This window comes from Bos indicus x Bos taurus, chromosome 24 (genome assembly GCF_003369695.1).
Source record: "Bos indicus x Bos taurus breed Angus x Brahman F1 hybrid chromosome 24, Bos_hybrid_MaternalHap_v2.0, whole genome shotgun sequence".
Lineage (NCBI taxonomy): Eukaryota > Metazoa > Chordata > Mammalia > Artiodactyla > Bovidae > Bos > Bos indicus x Bos taurus.
In genome coordinates, this window is record NC_040099.1 from 23621499 (window position 1) to 23645526 (window position 24028).

The following is a 24028-nucleotide window of genomic DNA, read 5'->3' on the forward strand; positions in this document are numbered from 1 at the left end:
GGATTTTACACACCTTTTCTGAGTTTTTCCTGTGGGAATAATATATTCTTTGGTAGAGGGCTGAAGGAGGGTTGGACTTTGCTGTATGCTGATATAAAATGTCTGTGTACGTTCCGGGCCTTTGCCCCCAAATCTGTATTTGTCATGCATGTTATGTTTGGGTTGCTTCACATTTTGCTGTTACACTGTAAGAGTAATACCGCCTTTTAAAAAAGGCATTAAATGGCTAATGTCAAACAGATGTAAACATTCAGAATACTGACCAAAGGGGAAAAAAGGGAAAAAAAATACACACACACACATTAAAAAAGTATACTGAAAATATGAGTCAGATTAGGTTTCCATGAAGCCAGGGGGAAAAATACAGCAGTACAAGAAAAATTATGGCAACCAAGTAAAGCACTTTCTTTGAAACATTCATGAACAGTACAAATACAACAAAGTTTTTTCTACAGTCTAAATTATTCTGCAACTATCAAAGAGAGTACAAAGCGAAATAGTATGTGCTATAAAAAAAAGCAGCTCCTTTAAATTATAGTAAAAATGCTTTTCGTTCGCTTTACAGTGACAAAGCATGAGGACTGAAGACAAGATTTTTTTTCTATTCAGTGACATTTTGGCTACATCGGCCCCTGACAGTCTGGTGAGTTCCTTTTCTAGGACTCTTCACATTGTTCTCTAGAAACATGGACAGTGACTCTGGGCTCTGTGTATTCGGTGGGCTCACTCCCTCCAGGCTGCTAGCCCGGTGCTGGCCTCCACACTACAGAGCAGATACGACCCTTAACTCGGCTTCAGTTTCTGTCACCTGGGATTTGACCAGACCCAGGAGGAACTGGGAAACCAAGGCCACAGTAACTTCCCCTTTAGAAATTGTGCGAGTGTTTGTAAAGGCCACGGGGCTGTAGCGTCTTGGATCCTTACTCTCGGCTGCCCTGCAAAGCACCATACGCACCAGCTTATGTCCATTTTGAACGAGTAAGACTCTCCAGCTCTAGAAGTCAACTAAACCTTCCACAGCGCATCCCCAAAACACATACCACCACAAAGTCTTTATAGCAACGAGGCTCAACCTCATGGGTTTGTTTTCAAGTTTGTTCCTTCAAACTAGACCTTAGCAGGGAAATAGTCTATGTAACTATGGTGCTCAGGTCTCCAATATTTCTGCTATTCTCACTTTGGGGAAGGAAAAATATTTTCATTCTGAAAATGACTCTTGCATGAGAACATTCATATTAACATGCCCATTAGCTACCTAAATGTCTTTATACAACTTCAGGCAGATGTATATCATATAGGAGAGGGATCAGGGAATAGCAGTTTTCTTCCACCCCTGGTTTCAAAAGTGCTACTTAGGGAAATGCAACCTTTGTGAAAATAATTTAAAAAAATTCCATGATAGATGTGCAAGCTCTGTTCCTGATATGGATATCAGAGTGTCCAATCACCAGGATAACACACATACTAAAATTTGCACATTATACCATGGTAAACATGTAGCAAATAATATACTCCATTTGCACACAGGCAGATATCAGTGGAAATCAGGACACTAAGAACTTGCTCACCTAATCCAAATATACTGGCTTTTGTATATATATTAAATGGCCATTCATAACATATCTGACCTATGTTTTACTTGTGAATTTTTCTTTCCATCTTTCGAGCGCAAAGCTTTAATTCTTTAGTAATATAAACCATATGCAAACACTGGGAATTTAAACAAGGGCAAAAAAAGAGCAAGGGCAGAGAAATATTATGCTCTTTGGAACAGAGTGATAGAATCCACATGTGATCAGCAACTGATTCTCCAAACTTACCATGTGAAAAATGAGAAAAGAGAGAAGGACACTTTTCTTTATTCCCAGTGAGTAACTTGCGGGCAATGTTTCACAATAATGGAACTGATAACGAGCTCAGTATCATATCAGCCTCAACTGTATCTCAAATGCAGAGTGCAAAGGTTCTGTAGACCAGAGTTTCAACTAGGTGTCAGTTACTAGGGTAATGTTGAATCTGCTGGTGTGGACAGTATCTGACACTGGTAGAGGAACAACTAAACTTGGAGGAAGGTGGTGGCATGCAAGTATCTATGTTTTAGGGGTGCCCCTATGTGAGCGTGCCCTTCCAAACCAACATCAGAGCCAAGCAGACCATAGAGACCCACTGATGAGGATACCACTCAAAGCCCCTGGTGCAGAGTGAACTAAGGATCCGCTGGAACTAATGCTGCCTTTCTTGGGAAGGGCTGGTTAAGTGCATTGCTAATATTCTCAGCCATTAATTCTGTTAATTTTAATGTGAAAAACAGAAATGACAGCAACTGAAGCACTGAACCTCAGCCACGGAGGTAGGCCTTATTTGCTTTGATTTCTTCCTAGGTATCTTTCACTATCAGCAATTTGTTAGTAAAAATGACATCTCTATCACTTAATAAAATTTGGCAACATCAAAGTCATAAATATGGAGGGAAAAAAATATGCCATGGTTGACTACTATAAAAAAAAAAATTGCAAGTTTTTTTTTTATCCCCAGGAATGTAATTTCCACTCATTTTAGTCGATTTTTAAGACGTAATTTAAGGGAATGTCAAAAGTTAACATTGATTAGGACGATCCCTTGTGAAAATAACTGTCATTCTTACCCTGAATACAGAAGATTCCCCCCCACGCCCAGATTTTCTACAGTCACAACCGACCAGTGGGTTAAAGGTACTCCGCATTTTGTGCTCTGTAATAGGAAGTTACAATGGACATGGTGTTTGTTCTTTCATCTTCCCACAATGTGCATGTGCTTTTGAACTTGCTTTAGGGAACAGAGCCTGCTGAAACTACAGCTGTCCTCTGGCACGAGGGTGGCCGAAGTACATGGCATGCAACTCAAATACTTGACGCCCAGACTCTCGGCTAAACACTGAGAACAGTTGTAAGATGCAGTATCCCTTTTTCAAAAGTAGTTCCACTACCCCAAATGTGAAGAATGCACTGAATTCACCTGAGGGTGGGGGGAAACCAAATCGTGGAACACCCAGAACAATTCTAAAGGACTAGTTCAGAGTCAAATGCAATTACAGAGATCGTGACTCATGAGGAAAAAACTCGTTTGGAAAAATGTCAACATTTCAGCCTTCTGGAGTCCCTTTCGCCATCAATGACACTTTTAAAAAGAAATGGCCAACCTCTGCAGAATCAGAAGTCAGAATGCAAGGATGTCATCAATAAAGGGCTATGATTATTTCCCCCCATCTCAATATCCAGTAACTGTATGAGAGTGAATAGAATGGACCGATATTTACATCATCAACCCATCTAGGTGTGTTTGCATACACAGCATTTTACTTGTTTGCTCTGAATTTTAGGGCATCTTTTTTCATACTTGCTCTTAGAAGCCACGCACAAAGCTCTGAAATCCTCTGGGCCTCTTACAGTCTCAGGTGTCAAGAGGTTTGAACCAGAATGCTGGGCAAGAGGCCCACACTGCAATTTCAGGTAGAAAAGACATTTCACTACGATGTGTGTACCATGTCCAATGCAGATCCAGGTAATCTGCCCATCTCCGAAAAGAGTCAAAAGGGAGGAAAGAGAATAAGGACAGTGGAGTTCATTAATGGTATACCTCCTTTAATATCTCTTGTGATATGAGTAAATACAAGGAATCATACACTTAAATCAGATTCCCTTTGCCAAACAGAATGTCATCACTTATGGTGAAGGCAGATCCAAAGGAGTCAACTGTGGGAACCCTCACTGGAATGGTTTACCTGTAGAAGAATGCATCACCACCTCAAAATTGCTTTTACTGATCTCTTTCTACATCTCCATTTCTGGTTACCATGAAGTAATTAAATTGTCCTTTTCCTTGCTACACCTGGATTTTTTTTTTTTTTAAGCAACAAATTGGGAGGGAGCGACCTGTATACACACGCTTAGAAATTTTCCAGGAGTTGCGAATGGCAACTGAATATGCAAAAGACATGCTGCTGAGCCCCTTGACTGGGATGCGATCTCGCCTCTCCCAGAAACGCCAGAAAACAATATGAGATAGAGAAAAGAGCCTCTGTTCCAAACTAAAATAAATTAGCACGGGATAGACCCCAGAGTGACGCAATGTGTTGTTGATGATGCCGTTTGGCTTTTCCATAGAGGAAAAGGGATACTGCACCTTTCACTCGGCTTTTATCGCACAACCAGGCAAGCGACACAGAGTTTAGAAGGCCCTATGCAGTCGTCGTGGCAGAAGGCCCCGCAGCCTTTGCACACAATCATGGCTTTCAGCCGGCAAGAGCATTTCAGTTCCAATTCGTCCGCGTTGCTGCTGTCGGCAAAGTTCTGAACAGGCATCTGGGCGTTCTGAGCGGGCAGGCCCGTGGTAGGACTGGAGCCACTTCCCAAAACCCCAATGGACTTTTCAATGGCAGACGTGGCCCTTCTGAAGCTTGTGCTCCCGAAGTGGATGGTTGGATAGTTTCCACAGAGCTGCTGTTGTTGCTGCACCTGCATTTTCTGAGCAGCTAATTGGGTAAAAGGCTTTTGCGGCTCGGAAAGCAAATAGGAAGAGAAATCGGCATTTTTCAGCGCAAAGGCCTTCAACTGTTCTTTCATCTCATTCTGATCGTAGGAAACTTGTTTCATGCCCAGTTCGCAGCTGCTGCTTAAACCTTCCTCAAAAGAAAGAGGTTCCGATTTTATATTGCTACATATGCCCGTGGACTGAGGCCAACTGAGTCTCTTAGTGGTTTCCATGGTAACCGGTGGTTGTTTCTGCTCGGGTGGGACTTCTGGGTTCGGATGAGACGGAGGTAGTGGAGGAGGTGGCGGTGGTGGGGGCGGTGGGGGGGGCGGGGGCAGAGCCAAGGGGGGAGGGGGCGGAGGCGGCGGGAGATGCACCAGGGCCTTGTGTGGCATTCCGTGCGGGGTCCCCCCGACGTCATCACCTTCTTTAATCGGCACGTTGGGGGGTGCCATGTTGGCTAACCTCAGCTGGTGAGGCGCCGGGGAAAGGCCAACCTCCCCCAGTCCCTTCTGTTCAAGGTGCCTGTTGAAGGCGAATGAGCTACAGCCTGCTGAGGTCTTGGCAGAGGCCGGTAACAGAGCTGCTGGAGGAAGAGGGCCCCTGGGTGTCAGAGGCATTTGGTAAAACTGCTGTCTGTGCGAGGTCCCGGGGTCGGGATGGAAGCCCCCGTTCTTGTCGACGTGAAACAGGGTCTGCTGGAAGCTACACGAGGGGAGCAGCCGCTTCTGCTGTTTGACCTCGGGGCTGTGAGCAATCCTGCTCTGCGCAGGGTGCTTGTTCAGCCACTCCTGCTTCAGAGGCTGGCTGTGTGCCAGTGGACTCAGGCCGGAGCCGAGGACACAGGGCACTCCTTTCACGTCGGGGTCCGCCAGCAGTTTCCCCGGCTCGCATTTCACTTGCGTGTGCTCCCCCACGGTCCTGGCCACCCTCTTCTTGGGGTGGTTCTCTCGCTTCCTCATTTGGAGCGGTGCCAGGGCTCCGGCCAAGTAGCCCTTCCCATCTGGATTGGGCGAGCTGAGGGGCATTTCAACCACGTTCCTCTCTGGGGCTGCTTTACCCGCTGAGGTAGTCGGAAGAGGCAGGGGGAGCCTGTTGATCTCCAGCTTGGCTCCCAGTCTGGGCTGCGGCAACACTTTCTCCAGAGGTAGGTTGCCCTGGAGTAACTGTGTGACGAGGGGGTTGTTGGCCTCCACCGACGACAGACGGCAGCTGGAGTTCCCAGCGCTGGGCACCCTCTTCAGGTTGTCTGTGGCCAAAGAGACAGCCTCCTCCAGGGGCCCGGAGGCGGGGGCCTTCACGGTCTGCGGTGGCTGCACACTCGGGGCTGCCTCGGCGGCTGGAGCAGGCAGCTCGGAGCCGGGGAAATCTTCGGTGTCCATCCTGAAGCCTTTGTCCACGTCGTGAGGTTCGGACTTCACGGGGAGCGTGACACTTGTGATGAGATTCCGGGGCTGAAGTTCCACCACATGCGAGTAGCTGGCGTGCTCGGTCTTGATGGACTTGGGACAGCTCTGCTCCAGATAGTCCTTCTGTTTGCTGGAAGCCGGGTGGCTGGGTGGAGGCTGGCCCGTGCTCCGCATCCCGTCCTCACTCCAGCAGATCCGGCTGCCCGGGTTGTACGGATGGCTACAGGTGGTGTCAGCTTCACTCTTGAACGTGGCTGAGCCACGCGCCTGCTCGGCAAAGCTGTGACTCGGGGGAGTCCCCTCTTTTAATTTATCGGGAATGACCAGGAGTCCTTCGCGAAGACCCGGACAAGTGGCCTTCATCGTCTGACTGTCTTGCTCGGCCACGGAAGCCGTGATGAAACTGGAACTGTGATCTCCGCCTTCAAGGGCCACCGGCTCGGGCCTGCTGATGACAGACACCTGAGGGCAAGCCATGGGTGGCCCGGCTGCCTCCGTCCTCCCGGCCCGGGTCTGGAGCTCCAAGCCAGCTTCCGTGCTCTCCAGGGAAACCGTCAGAGACAGGGTGGAGGTCAACGTGGTGCTGTGGTCCACGATGACCTTACAGGGGATCGATCGGTTTATGGCTGCTGGTGTGAAGCCGCCCGGGGTTGGCTGAGGTTTCCCAGAAGGGTCTCCCCTGTTCCGAGTCCCTGAAGTTTTGTCCAGGCTTTCGGCACTTAACTTGGGAGGGCTATCATAAGAGCTGATGGTCAGCATGCTTCCAGAAAACACTGCCACGGGTGGGCGTGCCACCAGGGCGTCAGTGACCGCAACGGGGTCCCTACAGCCGAGGGCAGCTCTCACAGTGGTGCCCATGGGCACAGTGGCCGGTTCTTCACTCCCAGGCATGGCTATCTTCTCAGAAGGGTATCTGTTGTTCATTCCCGTTGGGGGCATCAAAACAGAGCTAGAGGAGAGATGGTTGGGAAAGTTGCTTCCAATCGAGGGAGCTGGCACGGAGGTGTACTGAGCAGAGACGAGGCTGCCAGCACTGCTGCTGGGTACCAGTGCCAGCTGGTCATTGTGGGGGCTGGCCGAGCCTGAGCCCTCTGAGGGGGCGGGGAGAGGTGTGCTCTCCATACATTTTGGTATAATGGCTATGCATGGGGTATCCGTTCCCTGGATGGTTTTTAACATGCTTATGTTACAAGCAGAAATTGTAGCGTTTGCACTGTCAACAGACATTAGGACGGAGGATTTATCAACAGGACTCACAAAGGGATGCTCTTTAATTGCTCCCGACAGAGCGGTGCTGCAGACAGACGCGGGGACGGGATTTTTATTAAAAAGCATGGGCACACTGCTATTTTCAGAAGAGGTAGATGAAACCATTTTCTCAGGTAAGTGTGACACGGGTGTGTTTTCGTCAGAACTATGCACAGATAAGTCCGTAGCGGTTTCTGCAAGTTTCGTCGGGTTGAGAGGCTGCTGTAGAACCGTGGTGGTGTCCCGGAGGTGCGCGGCCTTGTTGCTGGGAGATCGGCAGTTCGGGTTGACAATGATGACGCCAGGCGAGCCTTCAATTTTTGTTTCAGGGGCAGGAGAGACGACGTCTAAGCTTGGAGGCCCTTCCTTTGGGCCGAGCTGGGGAGGCCCCCGGGGCTCTTTCGGGTTCTGGAAGAGGTGGGCTCGTGCTTGATGCTTAGCAAACAGCTTGGCCTTTGTCTGCTCTTTGATGTGCGCCAGGGTCCGGGCCTTCCCGCCCTCTCCGGGGCTCCCCATGGCACCTGAGACGATGCTGGCCGCGGCCGCCACAGCTGCAGCCGCCGCCGCCTCGCGCTGGGCCCTGGCTTGCTGCGCTCGGGCCTTGATGTCTGCCAGGGTCCGGGCTCCCGTGTTCCTCCCGCTACTGACCGAGGTGCTGGAAGACGCACGAGCCTCTGGTTTGGAGACAGGTTGGCTCTTGATGATAAAGGGTGGCCCGATTTTGGAAAGCTGGATCTACAGAAAGGAGGCGGGGGGCGGGGGGGGTGGGGGTGGGGGGCAGAAATGAAAAGATAAAGTAAGCGTAAGGAGCACCGAAGAGGCGCATGTGCACATGATTCCAGAGGCGCATGCGCACGCAAGAGCAGGGAATAACCACGTTTTTAAAGGGGCCAACCCCTAAATCCAGGAATGGGCTTTTGGAGGTAAAAAAAAAAAAGCAACAATAAACGCAGCACGAATGTGAAAATTAAAAAAATTTAACCTCTGTTTTAATCTACAAAACATCAAACAGTGACTTCATTTGGCATGGAAATGAAACATATTAAAGCATCACATGAATGGAAAGGAAGCCCAGGCTTCTTCAAATGAGGTAAACTAAAAAATAGTTAAGCTTTCGACTTATCTTCCTGGCTGTCATGAAAAAGTGGGACCTTGACTCTGTTTGAATTTACTGGTCTTAATCTGACATAAAGGAGAAAGCCCCAAGGAAGGCTCAAGACTAGAATTCTCAGCTGTGATCCCAGGCTGTGTACTTCAGTTTCTCCAACAACCTCCGAAGTAAAAGACTGTAGGTTTTATGTGGTCCCATACCACCTAGCCTGTTGCTTTATACATATAATAAGCACACAATATGAGTTTGTAAATTCAGTTGTAAAATGAGCCTGGCTATTTCCGGTCTATTTCCTTCGCAGAGCTGTTATAAAGAGGGAATGAGACTGTTTTTGTGAGAATGCTCTGCCTTCCAAAGGGATTTTGTTATTAGCAGTATGTTTTATTGAAAGCAAGGGCAACTCTAGTTTTCTGCCTCCAAAATAACATGGGTTTGGCAGTTTATTTTGGAAATCCAGTGTGCTGAATTTCATACATGTCCCAACACACACTGTTCACTTACTCATGCTGAGACACGCATATGTGTGTGCTCAATCGTTAAGTCATGTCTCTTTGCAACCCCATGGAATGCAGCCTGCCAGGATCCTCTCTGTCCATGGGATTTTCTAGGCAAGAATACTGGAGTGGGCTGCTATTTCCTCCTCCGAGGGATCTTCCCAATCCAGGGATCAAACTTGCGTCTTCTGCATGGCAGGCGGATTCTTTACCACTGAGCCACCAAGGAAGCCCAAGAGATGCACAGTTGTCACCGAATTCATGCAGCCTAAGACCTAACACCTAACTGTGGTGTTGGAGAAGACTCTTGAGAGTCCCTTGGACTACAAGGAGATCCAACCAGTCCATTCTGAAGGAGATCAGCCCTGGGATTTCTTTGGAAGGAATGATGCTAAAGCTGAAACTCCAGTAGTTTGGCCACCTCGTGCGAAGAGTTGACTCATTGGAAAAGACTCTGATGCTGGGAGGGATTGAGGGCAGGAGGAGAAGGGGACAGAGGATGAGATGGCTGGATGGCATCACTGACTCCATGGACATGAGTCTCAGTGAACTCCAGGAGTTGGTGATGGCCAGGGAGGCCTGGCGTGCTGCGATTCATGGGGTCACAAAGAGTCGGACACTGAAGACCTAACAACCAATATCCCAAAGCAACGGCCTGTGATGTGCTAGCCACTGAGAATGTTCACAGAGTCACAGATTTATGGAGCTGGAAGGGATCTAGTTAAAGCCCTTAATGTACAGCTGCAAACACTGAGCCTGTGGAGATAGGCTGCTCTGGGGTCCTCTAACCAGAGCATGATGGAGACTTTCAGCCCCCTGTTCTCTTCTGTTGACATGTACTATGCTCCCTTTTATTCTGTCCTCTAGAAAAAAGATTTTTCCTAGAAAACTTACATCTCTCTTCTTAACATTTGTGCACTTACATATGTTGACATTATAAACATGTGACACATACTACAAGATCATTTCAACTTGGAATTATCCTTTAGAACTTTGGAAGGTGGAATTATTTTCCTGAGCTCTCATTTCTCATTTTCAAACATGTGCTGGTTCTCTTCTGATCTAAAGGCTCCAAAGAAAGATAAATTTAGAAAAGGATTTCAGCTTTTCAAGTACTTCCCTTCATTTAAAAAATTAGAAACATCAAGCCTAACAAACAACAAATTTGTTTTATCTAACTAATCCACGTATGTTTACATAAAGGTATATATCACTTTTAAAAACAGCTTTTGACAAAAAACAGGATACTTCAATGTATTATATACTTGTATATATGTCTATACTTAAACATATTATACTTAAAAGTATTTCCTAGGGGAAGCATGCTTATTATATTTGTCTTTCCATTGCTTCATAAATGAAAATGCATAGCAGGGTTTTAATGGGAGCTTAATGTTCATCTTTTGTATCTCCAGAATCTTATTTAATAGGGAATGATTCATTATACAGAATAACTACAATCACACCCTTAAAAGTCAACCTTAGGGAGATTAAGAGTCCCTATTATAAGTAGATGTCAGAGCAGAATAAAATAAAAAGACATGAAGAAAAACAAAGGCTGTTTGTTTATAGTTCTTTGAATCAATCTTAATTTTCAGTTCACTTAGGCAGATTCAATTATATAAAAGGTTGGTTTTCTGAGAGTTAAAATCTACCTGGGAATCAAAATAAGAAGTGTAATTAGGAATGTTTGTCTACAGGTTTTATTATTTTGTGAAGTCAAATACTTCTTTAACTATCTTGGAAATAAAATAGTAGCATTTGTATACATGTATATCTATGGCATTTTCCTCTGGGTTTGCAAAGCAATTTCATTTATTTATTCAAGAAGTATTTAATGAAGGTCTTTCACAAGCCAGGCCCTCTCTGCTGGGCAGTGTGGTGTGTGGGGAGTTCAATGTTTGTTGGCAAATGAATGAAGGGGTAATACATACCTTCATTTCTTGAGTGCATGCCTCTGACTTGATCACTACTGTCTCTAGTTCTGCTAACTTTTATAGAATGATGAATTAACCTTCAAATTTATGTAGATCTCTGTCCTACATCTTGGAGTCCCCCAAAGGCCATGTTATCTGAGTGGCCTGTGGGCTCCTCCAGGCCCAGTTCTCCCTGTTCATTTGATTTTTCCCTTAAATGCCCAGGTCTAAATATATACATGTATCTAAACTTACTGTATGAACTCAATGCAGTCTGAAAAAGAATCACTTAGTATCAGACTGGCGCTGGGAGTATTGGAGTATAAACTGTGACATTTACTCTTGAAAAATGAAATATCTGAATAGGAAAAGCCTATCTATGGAATTTTTCGTTAAAAAAAAAAATACCATACCTTGAGAGGTGGGACCCTTGGCTCCTCTCTTGGGGGTGGCTCTTTCTCAGGTGGGCTGCTGGACGAGATGTTCCGTCCAGCAGATGACTGGTCATCGTCTATCCTAGCCCTCTTCTCCTTACAAATCCCGAAGCTGTGATGCTCTGCAGTTTTCCTCTTTGATATTTCAGATTCTCTGCTTTCATTTCTTACCCCATCTGGGGACTTGGAGGGCTCTGACAACTTGGAAGAATGTGAGTTCTCCAGCCGATTCTGTGAGCTCCCCTGCTTATGCATTTTATTTCTAGAGCCTTCTGAAAATGAAGCCTTATCTACCGAGGAGACGTATTGTTTGTCCTGTAGTTTACCTGATGGGACCTCATTTCCCTTACTCTCTATCTCTTCAGAAAAGACGGGTAAGTCCAATGGTGAAGACATCCCTTTCTTTTCTGCTCTTTGCAGGACATTATGATTTTTCACTTTGATCATTTCTGTAGAAGGAAGTTCCGGAATTGAAGTGGGATAGGATTTCTCAGTTTCAACGTGTGATTTACAAGGCTGCTGATTCAGGGTGTTACTGTGTAATTCTTCTGATGAATACGCTTCAGGAGCAATTGAAGAAGAAGCCATTTTGATGGGTTCAGGAGCATCTGATAGAATCTTCTGTGGAGAGGTAACGCCCTCTCCCAAGGGCTTGGCAAGAGCAGAACCTTCGTCTTTCTGCGGGGAGGGTGGTTCTTCGGATACGGAAGTGGACTTTCTTTGTTGATGCACCATTCTTTCATTCATGGAAGAACTGGAAACTGGAGATGTTTCTGAAGGAAGTGGCAAACTGGATATAAAAGTGGTCTCGGGCGTGAGAAGCATGGAAGACACTGAAGAAGTTTCTGACGTCAAAGGTAAATCAGACATGGGTGAAGTTTCTGATGTTAAAGGTAAATTTGATACTGGGGATGCTTCCGATGTCAAAGGTAAATTGGACATCAAAGATGCTTCTGATGTCTCAGGTGAGGTGGATATTGGAGAGATTTCTGACAGCAAAGATGCATGAAGATTTTCATCAGCGGCATTTCTCTGATTATATTTGTCCACATTTTCAGTGCTGGACACCTCAGAACAAAACGTTGTCTCAAGGGAGGTTGGAGTACACGGCTCTTCTGAAGTGCATTGGTTTTCCCCTCCTGGGGATGTCAGACTGGCACAGGCTCCCTCTGGGCTCTCAGAAGAGAAGGACGTCTCAGAGACGCAGGCATTTTCAGAAAGCTGCTCATCGGGCTCGCTCTGCAGCTCCATACCCACAGCAATTCCTTCACTTGGAAATCGGCCTTCTAGGGACGATGACCCCGTTTTAATTTCTGGAGTGTTGGTCTCTAGTGCAGTTTCTGGCTCCTTATGTTCTGTGTCACTAACATGAGTCACGGATAAAGTGGAAGGAATGAGCGAGTCACAGACTTCCAGCTGATCAATGACAACCGACATCTCTTCCTGGGGAGATTCTGACTTCTCTTCCACGTTAACTTCGATAGGAGGCAAAGTTTCCAAAACATCATTCATCATAACACAAGATTCCACATGATCTTCAGGAGGTGCTAATTGTGGCTCTTCATGAGAGGTGACTGGACTTTCCGACTCCTCAGAAAATTCAGGTATTGTCTTGTGATTCTCATCCTGGCACTCACAGATGCTGGTCTCGACCTCTTCTGCAATTTCCTCCTGAATCACGGATTCTTCAGGGATCAAGATGTCCTCTGATTCTGATTCTGTCATTACATCTTTACCTACATCTACCATTGGACAGAGCGTAGCACAGAATTCAGGCTCTGGAGAAGTTGGGCTTTTCAAGCTTTTTGGCTGTTGTTCTTTCAAGGGAGTCTGTGCAGAAAGACTGGGAAGGCCAGGGGTCCCACAGGAAGAACTACTTTCAGCGCCATCAGTGTTTGGTCCAGATGTGAGCTTTACAGAGTCCTCTCTTGACATGCCCAACCTGAACAGAAATTAGAAATACTAAATTATTGTTCAACCACAAAACATGAAAGGTACAACTTGGATCTCTCACCAAATATAGCATTCATAGAAGTAAATGCATCAAATTAATTTTATTATCACTAAGTAGCATGCTTAGCCTATGTAAACTCATTTATGATGGCTTAGGTTTTCTACTCCTTTTATGTGCTCAATTGCTCAGTTGTGTCCAACTCTTTGCGACCCCATGGACTGCAGCCCGCCAGGCTCCTCTGCTCCTCTCCTCTTCAAGCAAGAATACTGGAGTGGGTTGTCATTTCCTTCTCCACAGGATCTTCCTGACCCAGGGATCAAACCTGCATCTCCTGTACTGGCAGGCAATTCTTTACCATTGAGCCACGTGGGAAGACTGCTTTTATAATCATACCTAAAATAAACTCTGCATGCATGCTCACTCAGTCATGTCTGACTCTTTGCAACTCCATGGACTTCAGACTGCCAGGCTCCTCTGTCTATGGGATTCTCCAGGTAAAAATACTGGAGTGGGTTGCCATTTCCTCCTCTAGGGGATCTTCCTGACCCAGGGACTGAATTCATGTCTCCTATGGCTCCTGCTTTGATAGGCAGATTCTGTACCACTGAGCCATCTGGGAAGCCCCAAAATAAACTTTTGGTTTTAAAAAAAAGTATTGATTTTTATTCTATAAGCAAGGAAATATCAACCTTACCAAGTATTAGTAATAAGAAAATTGCATAGTACAAAAGATTAAAAAAATATGGGCTGAAAGGCAAAAGAATATAAAAAAATCTAAACTTTTATACTCAGGAAGTAGAAATATATCCTTATAGTAGAAAATCTCATAGTCCTCAAAAGATGCAACATAACCAAATAATTAAAATAAATGGAAGATGGGTACGTTGTAAAATTCTACAACTGAAATGACTTCCAAAGATTAAGTTCTCTTAACCCAATGTAAAAGATGTCCATCACCTTATTTTAGTATCTAAATGTCTAACCTAAGATATGATGGAAATTTCTTTAAAGAATAATAAATATGGTTGGGGTCATCAAAGTTGATTCCACTAGATTACATCTGTGTGAGACAAGACATTTCAGTTCTTTCATGTAGATCTCTTACAGTAAAAATATTCCATAAAAAGATAGTATAGAATATCAAGAAATAGCCCAGGCCATAAGACAAAGTTCATCAGAATTATGATTGATAATATTGTAAATCACTATTTCCTATCATACTAAGTTACAATGTTAGCATCAGATGGTAGGGAAATATGCTGTTCTAAATGAAGTTAAATTAGAGTGCAGGCAATTACAAGGATGAGCAGGAGAGAGAATATTCCCAGAGGAAGAAACATATTTGAATGAGGAAATAGAGCTGTAACAGGAAAATACCTCAGTGAAATCTTCTTCAACCTTTTACTTAAATCCTCAGAATAAAAAGGAAGTAAGAAAGAATGTGCTTTTGGGGTATTTTTTCATTGCCTTCTTCACTAAATTTCAGAAAGCTGAGAAAGAAAGATAGAGGATACTTCCTTCATAATTAGTCTCTCTTCTTTCAACTTTCCCTATGATGGGTTCAAATTAAACCACAGTTTATATTATGCTAAGACGGAAAGAATAATATAACTACACAACAGATGAATTTAGAACAGAAAAATCAGCTGGATACAAGGTCTCCTGGGGCCAGATCAAGTAAAGATATCACTGATACTAGATTAGATAGAGAATATACAAAACCTACCCACCAGCAGCCAAATTTCAGCTAGATGAGTCACAAGGATATTATTAAATATATACTATAATTTTGGGTTAGCATATTCATAACATCTACATAAGTAATTAAAACAAATTTAAGACAGTACTGTATCAAAAATCCTAAAGGAAATCAACCCTGAATATTCACTGGAAGGACTGATGCTGAAGCTAAAGCTCCCATACTTTGGCCACCTGATGTGAAGAGCTAACTCACTGGAAAAGAACCTGATGCTAGGAAAAACTGAGGGCAAAAGAAGAAAGGGGTAGCAGAGGATGAGATGGTTGGATGGCATCACTGACTCAATGGACACAAGTTTGAGCAAACTCCAGGAGATGCTGAAGGACAGGGAAGCATGGCGTGCTGCAGTCCACGAGGTAGCAAAGAGTCAGACACGACTTAGCGACTGAACAACAACCCTGGATTAAAGGCAGAGTAAGCCAGTACGAACCAAAATAAAGGTCACAAAGAGCAGAAAACTAAATCAGACAGATCTTAACTAAAGGGGAGTTTCAGTGGTAACATTCTTGGGAGAACTCAGAGCAATGAGAAGGCACATGGTCTCAGTCAACTGAAAATTATCTGATGGGAGGAAAATATCCCTCCTGTATTGAGGGAATATAGGTAATCTCAGAGTAAGAAAATTAGAAGGGCAGTCAATGAAATGTCCAAAATGCACCAGTCATCCAGTATGTAATCAAAGATCAGAAAAGATAAGCAAGAAGTCCAGGGAGGTAATGGGACAGAAACTCTATGGATAAACTATAACAAGGAAAGGGTCAATTAAATCAAAGAACTGTTGGATTCAGAACTCAGTGACACTGCTGGGGAGTCATGTTTATGCACAGCATTGTAGCTATCACCTTCCAGGGCAGGAGCCCCCAAATTTCATGCCAAAAATTGTAGATGTGTGAATTTTTCTGAGAAGGATTTGCAGGATTAAGACACTGAGCAAATTACTTAACCATACTGTGTACGCCTGGGGAAATCAGTTTCACTGCCTCTCCGTTTCCTAATCCCCCTTTAAAAAAAAAAAAGAGTAATAATGGTATCCACCTTATAGGACAGTTGAGAAGATTAAGTGAAACAATATTTGCAAAGCTCTTAGAAACCTATTAGAGCCTGAATATGCTCAGTGATTGTCTGCTGACTGAGGAAAAGTCTCTGTGTGGTCTTACATCATGGGCTGTCTGACAGTGTGTGTGGTACAAAGACAATGGTTGATGCAGACTGAGCTGATAGAAGAACAAGCCCAACACACGATCAAAACTAAGGACAGGTTCTTTGGAGGTGACTGTCTTGCTTATGCTTCTTCCATTACTGACAAGAGTGTTCCCAACACTCCCTTTGTCAGAAAAGACAGGAAGGCAGGGTTCTTAATCTTGCTGGACATCAGCGTGATAGAGAAGCATCTAAAAATACAGATTCCAGGGTTCAACTCCTGGAGATCCCCAATCAGTATGCCTAGGGTGTGTGTCCTAAATCGGTATCTAATCTGTTTTTTAATGTAATTAGTTTATTTATGGTTGCACTGGGTCCTTGCTGCTGTGTGCGGGCTCTCTCCAGTTTTGGCAAGTGGGGGCTACTCTTTGTTATGGGGCCTGGACTTCCTACTGTGGTGGCTTCTCTTGTTGTGGAGACAGGCTCCAGGTGCATGGGCTTCGTTAGTTGTAGCACGTGGACTCAACAGTTGTAGCACAAGGGCTTAGTTGCCCTGCGGCATGTGGAATCTTCCCAGCCTAGGGATTGAACCTGTGTCCCTTGCGTTGGCAGGCAGATTCTTAACCACTGGACCACCAGAAAAGTCTTGTATCTAGTTTTGAAAGCTGCAATGAGGACTGTGATGCCAGCAGGCTTGAGTAATAGTGCTAGTAATAATATAAGAAGGCTGATAACTAGCCTGCCACAATTTTAATTTTTGAGAAAGGAGATTACAGCCTTTTAGTTTTGCTTAAATATGTATATGCATCTGAGGTCTCAGGGCAGCAACTGAAAAGGAGCCTTCCTCCTCTTGAGGATGGCTACTTAGGACAATTCACCAGGGATGAGGCACACTCATGTGAGACTCCCTCTGACATTTTTCCTCATTTACAGGGGAGTTTTGTGAAATTAGATCAAACGGTACAAGCTGTATCGCCTACAATCACCTTAGTGTCTTCTATACAAAACACCACTTTCAAGCATCAGTTATGTTTGTGAGAATTAAAGCACAGATTCTTCTACCTAAGATGATTTAAAGTGAGTGAAAGTCGCTCAGTCAGTCATGTCCGACTCTTTGTGACCCCATGGACTGTATATGCAGTCCATGGAATTCTCCAGGTCAGAATACTGGAGTGTGTTGCCATTCCCTTCTCCAGGGGATCTTCCCAACCCAGATCTCCCGCATTGCAGGTGGGATTCTTTACCAGCTGAGCCGTGAGGGAAGCCCAAGATGATCTAAAGTTACTGTCAACTGTCAGCTCTTAAATCCCTCTTTTTTTCTTACAAATCTGATTGTCTGTGAGACTCCAATTCTGCTCAAGGAGAATGTGTCCCTGTTAACTGGGAGGCAAAGGAGAGAATGCTTTCAATTTAGTTCAGTCACTACCACGCTTATCTACATCTGGTATTATCTTTTAAAACACACACAAATCAAAATAATAAATCAAAAAGTGGTTATACCCTCCTACACTGTTGATGAGAATGTAAATTGGTTCAGCTACTATGGAAAACAGCATGAAGAGTCCTCAAAAAAATAAAAATACCATTGTCATATAAGGCAATAATCCCACTCCTGGGCAAAGATTCAGACAAAACTATAATTCAGAAAGATACATGCACCCCAATGTTCACAGCAGCACTGCTGAAAATAGCCAAGATGTGAAAACAACCTGAATGTCCACTGACAGATGAGCAGATAAAGAAGATTCGGTGCATAAACACAATGGAATACTGCTGCTGCTGCTAAGTCGCTTCAGTCGTGTCCGACTCTGTGCGACCCCATAGACGGCAGCCCACCAGGCTCCCCCATCCCTGGGATTCTCCAGGCAAGAACACTGGAGTGGGTTGCCACTGCCTTCTCCAATGCATGAAAATAAAAAGTGAAAGTGAAGTCACTCAGTCGTGTCCGACTCTTAGCGACCCCATGGACTGCAGCCCACCAGGCTCCTCCGTCCATGGGATTTTCCAGACAAGAGAACTGGAGTAGGGTGCCACTGCCTTCTCTGCAATGGAATACTACTCGGTCATAAAACCTAATGGAATAATATCATTTGCAGCAACATGGATGGACCTAGAAATTACCACCCTAAAAGTTAAGTCGGAGAAGGCAACGGCACCCCACTCCAGTACTCTTGCCTGGAAAATCCCAGGACGGGGGAGCCTGGTAGGCTGCCGTCTATGGGGTCGCACAGAGTCGGACACGACTGAAGCGACTTAGCAGCAAAAGTTAAGTCAGACGTTTACAGTATGTCATCACTTATATGTGGAATCTAAAATATGACACAAATGAACTTGTCTACAAAAGAGACACAGACACAGATAACAGACTTGTGGCTGCCAAGGGGTAGGAGAGAGATGGACTGGGATTTGACATTAGCAGATGCAAAGCATTATATACAGGATGGATATAACAAGGTCTTACTGTATCACATGGTGGTGGTTTAGTTGCTAAGTGTGTACAACCCTTGAGATTCCATGGACTGTAGCCCTCCAGGCTCCTCTGTCCATGGGATTCTCCAGGCAAGAATACTGGAGTGGGTTGCCATTTCCTTCTCCAGGGGATCTTCCCAACCCAGGGATCGAACTTCGGTTTCCTACATGCAAGCAGTCTCCTGGCTTGCAGGTGGATTCTTTACTGACTGAGTCACCAGGGAAGTCCATATATCACATGGATGGAGCTATATTCAACACCCTATGATAATCCATAATGGAAAAGAATATAAAAAAGAATGTATAATATATATTTCTTATACATACATACACTGAATCACCCTTGTAGAGCAGAAATTATTACAACACTGCAAATCAACTATCCTTGAGTAAAATAAAGTTTTTTTTTTTTTAAAGTGGTTATAGAGAAAGAGGAAAATGGACAGAGCAATAGATAGTACTTCAGGCTTTCCTTAAAATAAGGACTAAACAAACGTATACTCAGAGTCAACATTTTTGGAAAAATGTGAGAAATAAATATGTGTCTAAGGCTGCTTATCTCTAATGATTCATTAATGAAAATACTTAGACTAAAAAAATAGCATATTTTTACTAAAATCCAGTTAAGAAAGACAAAATTGACTTCTCTGGAATTCATGTGCTATTTTCAGTCCAAAATGAATTTTCATGGACAAGTTATAAACCATTGAAAATGCATTTAAAAAAAATTTAAGTGCTGATGTGTCACTATAATTTTACCTGCAATTTCTTACACTGAGGGACTATTGCCTTTTATCACAGGTTTATTAAGTTTTACGGCACATGAGTGTGCTGTGTGAACAAAGAGAATTACATTTTCATTTCCTTCTAAGAGAAATGACAAAAAAAAAAATGCTCTAGTACTTACTTTTCTCCATAAAACCTTTCAAAGAATTTTTCTTTCCAAGGTTCTGTTTTCTTTTCCTTCTCAATTTCTTGCCTTATCCGCAATTGCATTTCTGGAGTAAACTCTCCTAGAAAGAAAATGCTTAGATATTGAGGAAAAGCTGTCATATCTTTTGCCAATTAATAAAGAGAATATGTAACTAATTTGAGTAAACGTTTATAAATACTGAAAAGTAACAGGTTGAGTGCTAATGATATTTCTACGGCTTCTCCTTTTATGAACATCACTCCGTCACTTAGTCGCAGACAGACTTGAAAGCTTTAGTAAATGTACTGTGTACTAGAGGCGGTGAATGAAACTGTGTATATTCAGTGTCCTTGATGAAACCAGTCTGGTGAACGCAAAAGCACACCATTGAGTATAATAATACAAGGTGGAACGCCCTATAGAAGCCATAAGTAAGAATATTCATAAATGTAGGGAAAGTACTTAACTCTGCCTAAATCGATTAAGAAAGACCATCTACAGAAACTGAGTCTTAAGTTAGCCTTTGAAAGATGACCACGCTTTCATAAAGTCATTAGCTCACAACGCACAGAGATATGAATATATATATTTATGTTCTTTTAAGAGGCCAATTGTGAGTAAAATACAGGATGAAATGGAATAGGAAAGATAGGCTGTGGTCAATTAACCAATACATGTTTTAAAGAGAGCCCTGAATGTTTTTCTGTAAGAGACTGAGGGAGGTCCTGGTGGTGTTCGGGGAGGGAGAAAAATGGCCAAATAAGCAACTTAGAAACTGGCAGGCAGGCTACTAGGTAGCACAGACGAGAGAAGGAGATTACAGTCAGGCCAACATCTTGAGAACGTTGAAGAACATGCAGATTCAAAAACACAAGTTCCTAACCAGATGGACCTGGGGAGAAGGGAGAGGATCAAAGATATCATTACGGTTTCTGAGTTAAGAGCTGTGAGAAAAGGGATGATCTTAGCAGATAGAAGGCAGAAGAAATGGTAGACATTTAAAAGGAATAGAATTTAATGCTGGCATTTAGGTTTTAAGGGGCTTGATGCTAGGAAGATCCTGCAGACTTGTGGAACGGAGCACTGAGCACTGGGAAAGAGTAGCTGAAGACAATTTTGGACGTTTTCAGCTTATGGGCCACAGCTGGAATCCTGGTGCTGAATAAGGCTGCTCAGAGTACATGAAGAGTTATAAAAGCGAAGAACAGGGAAGAGAATGGTGGAGGCATCACTATTACCAGCAGGTGAAAGAACAGGAGCTCCTGAAGGAAGCCGAGAGAAGGCTGTCAGAAAGGTACCCGGGACGCAACCTAAGATATATTATGAATGTCTAGTGGAAATGGCTTCAGCCGCTCTGGTGAAAGAAAAAGCACACAGTTGACTATAATAATGTAGAAAACCCTGTAAAAGCCACAATAAAAAATGTAGTAAAAGTACAGAGAGGGAAAGCACTTAATTCTGCCTAAAGCAATTAGGGAAGACCATGCATAGAAGCTGATTCTCGAGTTAGCTTCTGAAAAGTGACCAAGCTTTCATAAAGTAATTAGCTCACAAGGCACAGAGATATGAATATGTACTGCATGGGGTGGAAAACAAGTGAGATACTGGAGAAGCAACATGAAAGGCAGGACAGAGGAAAGGAAACTGGACTTTACAATCAGAAAGCAATTCATATTCTCTAGAAAGAACTGTTTCCATTGTGTAAGACTGGGCCACTCCCAGCCGTAACAATGTGCGCGGGGAAGGGAGTAAAAATGTGACACTGGATATTTTCTAGTCTTTCAAGAAGACTGGTGACTAAAGGAAGGATAAGGCAAAGTGTGCCTTCAGGGGAGGACAATATTAAAAGAAGATTCTTCAGAGTCTTAGGCCTTAAGAAAATATATAATATATCAAACATATAATTAAAATGATTATTCCAAAGAATATCTTGCTATATCAAACTGTTATCATGTTCTAGATAATGCTATGCTTTCTTCAAAAATCCTGGACATCAAAATTGCCAAGAATAATAAGAGAATTAATGAAGTCATTTGAAATAGGATGTGAGTTTTAATTCAAGTATACTTCAGTGGGGGAAATGACTTGGGAATCAGAGAAGAGTGCAAATCTCAGAACAGTATGTGTACTCAGATCTGTCAAATAATAATGGAAAATAGAAATTTACCTTCTGCCAGTCGCTGTTTCCAGCCTTGTGCTGCATATGCAAAGAATTCATTATTTAGAGCTGAAGTACTGAGGCGTAAAATTCCATCACTTCCCATCTAGGAAATAAGCCGACAAAAACAAGATTCCATCAAGAATAATTCAAAGCAAAAGTACGCAGGAAAGAAGCGAAAACTGAGGGTACGTGTGAGAGAGAGAGAAAATGAGAGACAGAAACAGCAGGGCAGGAGGCAGGGAGGAAAGGAAGGAATTTAACAAAAGATGAATCTCCTAGTAGGAAAACTGCACTGTTTACAGTGACTATTACAATGACTCTATAGCAATTTAGGAATAAATTTAGCAATGTATTAGGCATTTCCATTATCAGTGGTGAGTACAACAAATGTATGCGGTTTAATCAAAGAAGTTTTCTATCTTTATCATTTTAATGTGCTTTAAGTGGTACTGAATTAAAAATCAAGATATGCGCACACCTTTAGATTGAGTTTTTTAAAATTAAATTTTCTGAATTTTTTGTGAAAGCTAAAGAAATCTAGTCTGATCACTTGGATTCTTCCACTGTCTGAGGTTTAGACAACAGAAAGTTCTGGAGCATATTAAAACACACCCACACTCTCATACATACCTCTCTCTCTCTTCTTCTCACCTCTCTGGTTGCACACACAAAACAGGTATACAAAGTTTAAAAGCAGTATATGCTATATGCTACTAATGTTTCCCTCAAATATTTTTAAAATTCATGAATAGAAGAGATTCAGAGAAGCATCACCAAACTGGATGCTTTTTTTAACTTTCCAACTATTTACAACATCTTTTCTGGGTATATATTCTGCCTGCTGAGACGGGATAAAAAGAACTAGTGTGTCCTTGGCTGACTGTAAGTAGCTGTGGAGTGAAGAGAGAACATATAAAAAGTTAAACAATGCCAAAAATTAGGTGAGTGGGAATTAAAAAGGACAAAAAAAAGTTAGGGAAGATATCTAGGTGGACCTGAGTAGTTGAGAAGAACTTGATGCCAGAGGTGAAATGGGTTAGGGTCTTGGGAGATTAACAGGATTGGGACAGGATGGTTTTATATAAAGCATACAGTACAGAGTGTAGACTGGGTTGTGGACACAGGATGTCACAATCAGCAACTGGACGGTTCATGAAGAGGTGAAGATGTTTTAGTCTGCTACTCAAAGGCTTGGCAAACTGTAGCTCCAGTTATATTTTCAAAGATTTCTTTTTATTCTCACAAACACACTCATATCCTAAGCTCTAAGAAGTCTCTGCCATCTGAAAACACACTCAGATTTCTTATCCCCATGTTTTCATTCGTTTTTTTTTTTTTTTTTGTCTTCTTTTCACTCCATTTTCACCCAAAGAAATGCTGTCCCTCTTTTAAAATTTAACTCAAACCATGACTTCATGAACGTGTCAGCTGAACCATCATTCAGGAGCAAAGGAGAAAACTGAGTCGAAAACTAAATCTTATACTGCTGCTGCTGAGTCGCGTCAGTTGTGTCCGACTCTGTGCGACCCCACAGACGGCAGCCCACCAGGCTCCCCCATCCCTGAGATTCTCCAGGCAAGAACACTGGAGTGGGTTGCCATTTCCTTCTCCAATGCATGAAAGTGAAAAGTGAAAGTGAAGTCGCTCAGTCATGTCTGACCCTCAGTGACCCCATGGACTGCAGCCTTCCAGGTTCCTCCATCCATGGGATTTTCCAGGCAAGAGTACTGGAGTGGGGTGCCATTGCCTTCTCTGAAATCTTATACTACCTACTCTAAATGTAATCTCTTGTTGTCATTCAGTCGTTCAGTCGTGTATGACTCTTTGCAACCCTATGGACTGTAGCACCAGGCTCTTCTGTCCTTCACTGTCTTGGAGTTTGTGCAAATGCATGTCCATGGAGTCAGTGATGCCATCCAAATATCTCATCCTCTGGTACCCCCTTTTCCTCCTGACCTAAATGGAATAATGGTCAAAAAATCCAGAGAAGAGAGGCACTGAACAGATGTGACATAAGCTGAATGCTGCCATCACGACAGCCACAGATTAGAGATCTTGAATTTCCTTACCTAAGATACTGATAACCACACTAAAATATTTAATCCACTTGGAAAATTTACAAGACTGTTCACTCATGGATTCACCATTTCCTCCTAATGATTTCATCTTATTGCATGCGTGCATGTTCAGTTGCTTCAGTCATGTCTGACTCTTGCGAGCCCATGGACTGTAGCCCCCTGGCTCCTTTGTTCATGGAATTCTCCAGGCAAGGATACTGTAGTGGGTTGCCACTTCCTTCTCTAGGAGATCTTCCCGACCCAGGGATCGAACCAGCATCTTCTGTGTCTCTTGCATTGGCAAGTGGGTTCTTTACCACTCACGCCACCTGGGAAGCCCAGATACTTATCAAGTCACTTACATGAACCTGTGTATCTGGCACTCGTCTGGGTGCAGGCAATACAGCTGCAGTAGAAGGAAAAGCCTCCTCATTTTCAAATACACTCCACATAT

At 43.5% G+C, this 24028-nt stretch overlaps 1 protein-coding gene across 5 annotated transcripts in view; it reads right to left on the reverse strand.

The window, feature by feature from the left end:
* Positions 1-313: 313 nt before the first annotated feature.
* ASXL3 (ASXL transcriptional regulator 3) overlaps positions 314-24028 on the reverse strand; it is a 195349-nt gene continuing 171634 nt past the window's right edge. For all 5 annotated transcript variants that reach the window (XM_027525827.1, XM_027525826.1, XM_027525831.1 and 2 more), the window contains 4 exons: positions 21524-21620; positions 19351-19456; positions 11101-13063; positions 314-7901 (listed from right to left, as the gene is read on the reverse strand). In XM_027525827.1, coding sequence (XP_027381628.1) covers positions 4176-7901; positions 11101-13063; positions 19351-19456; positions 21524-21620 — 5892 coding nt within the window. In that variant the 3' untranslated portion in view covers positions 314-4175. The remainder of the gene's footprint in view (positions 7902-11100; positions 13064-19350; positions 19457-21523; positions 21621-24028) is intronic.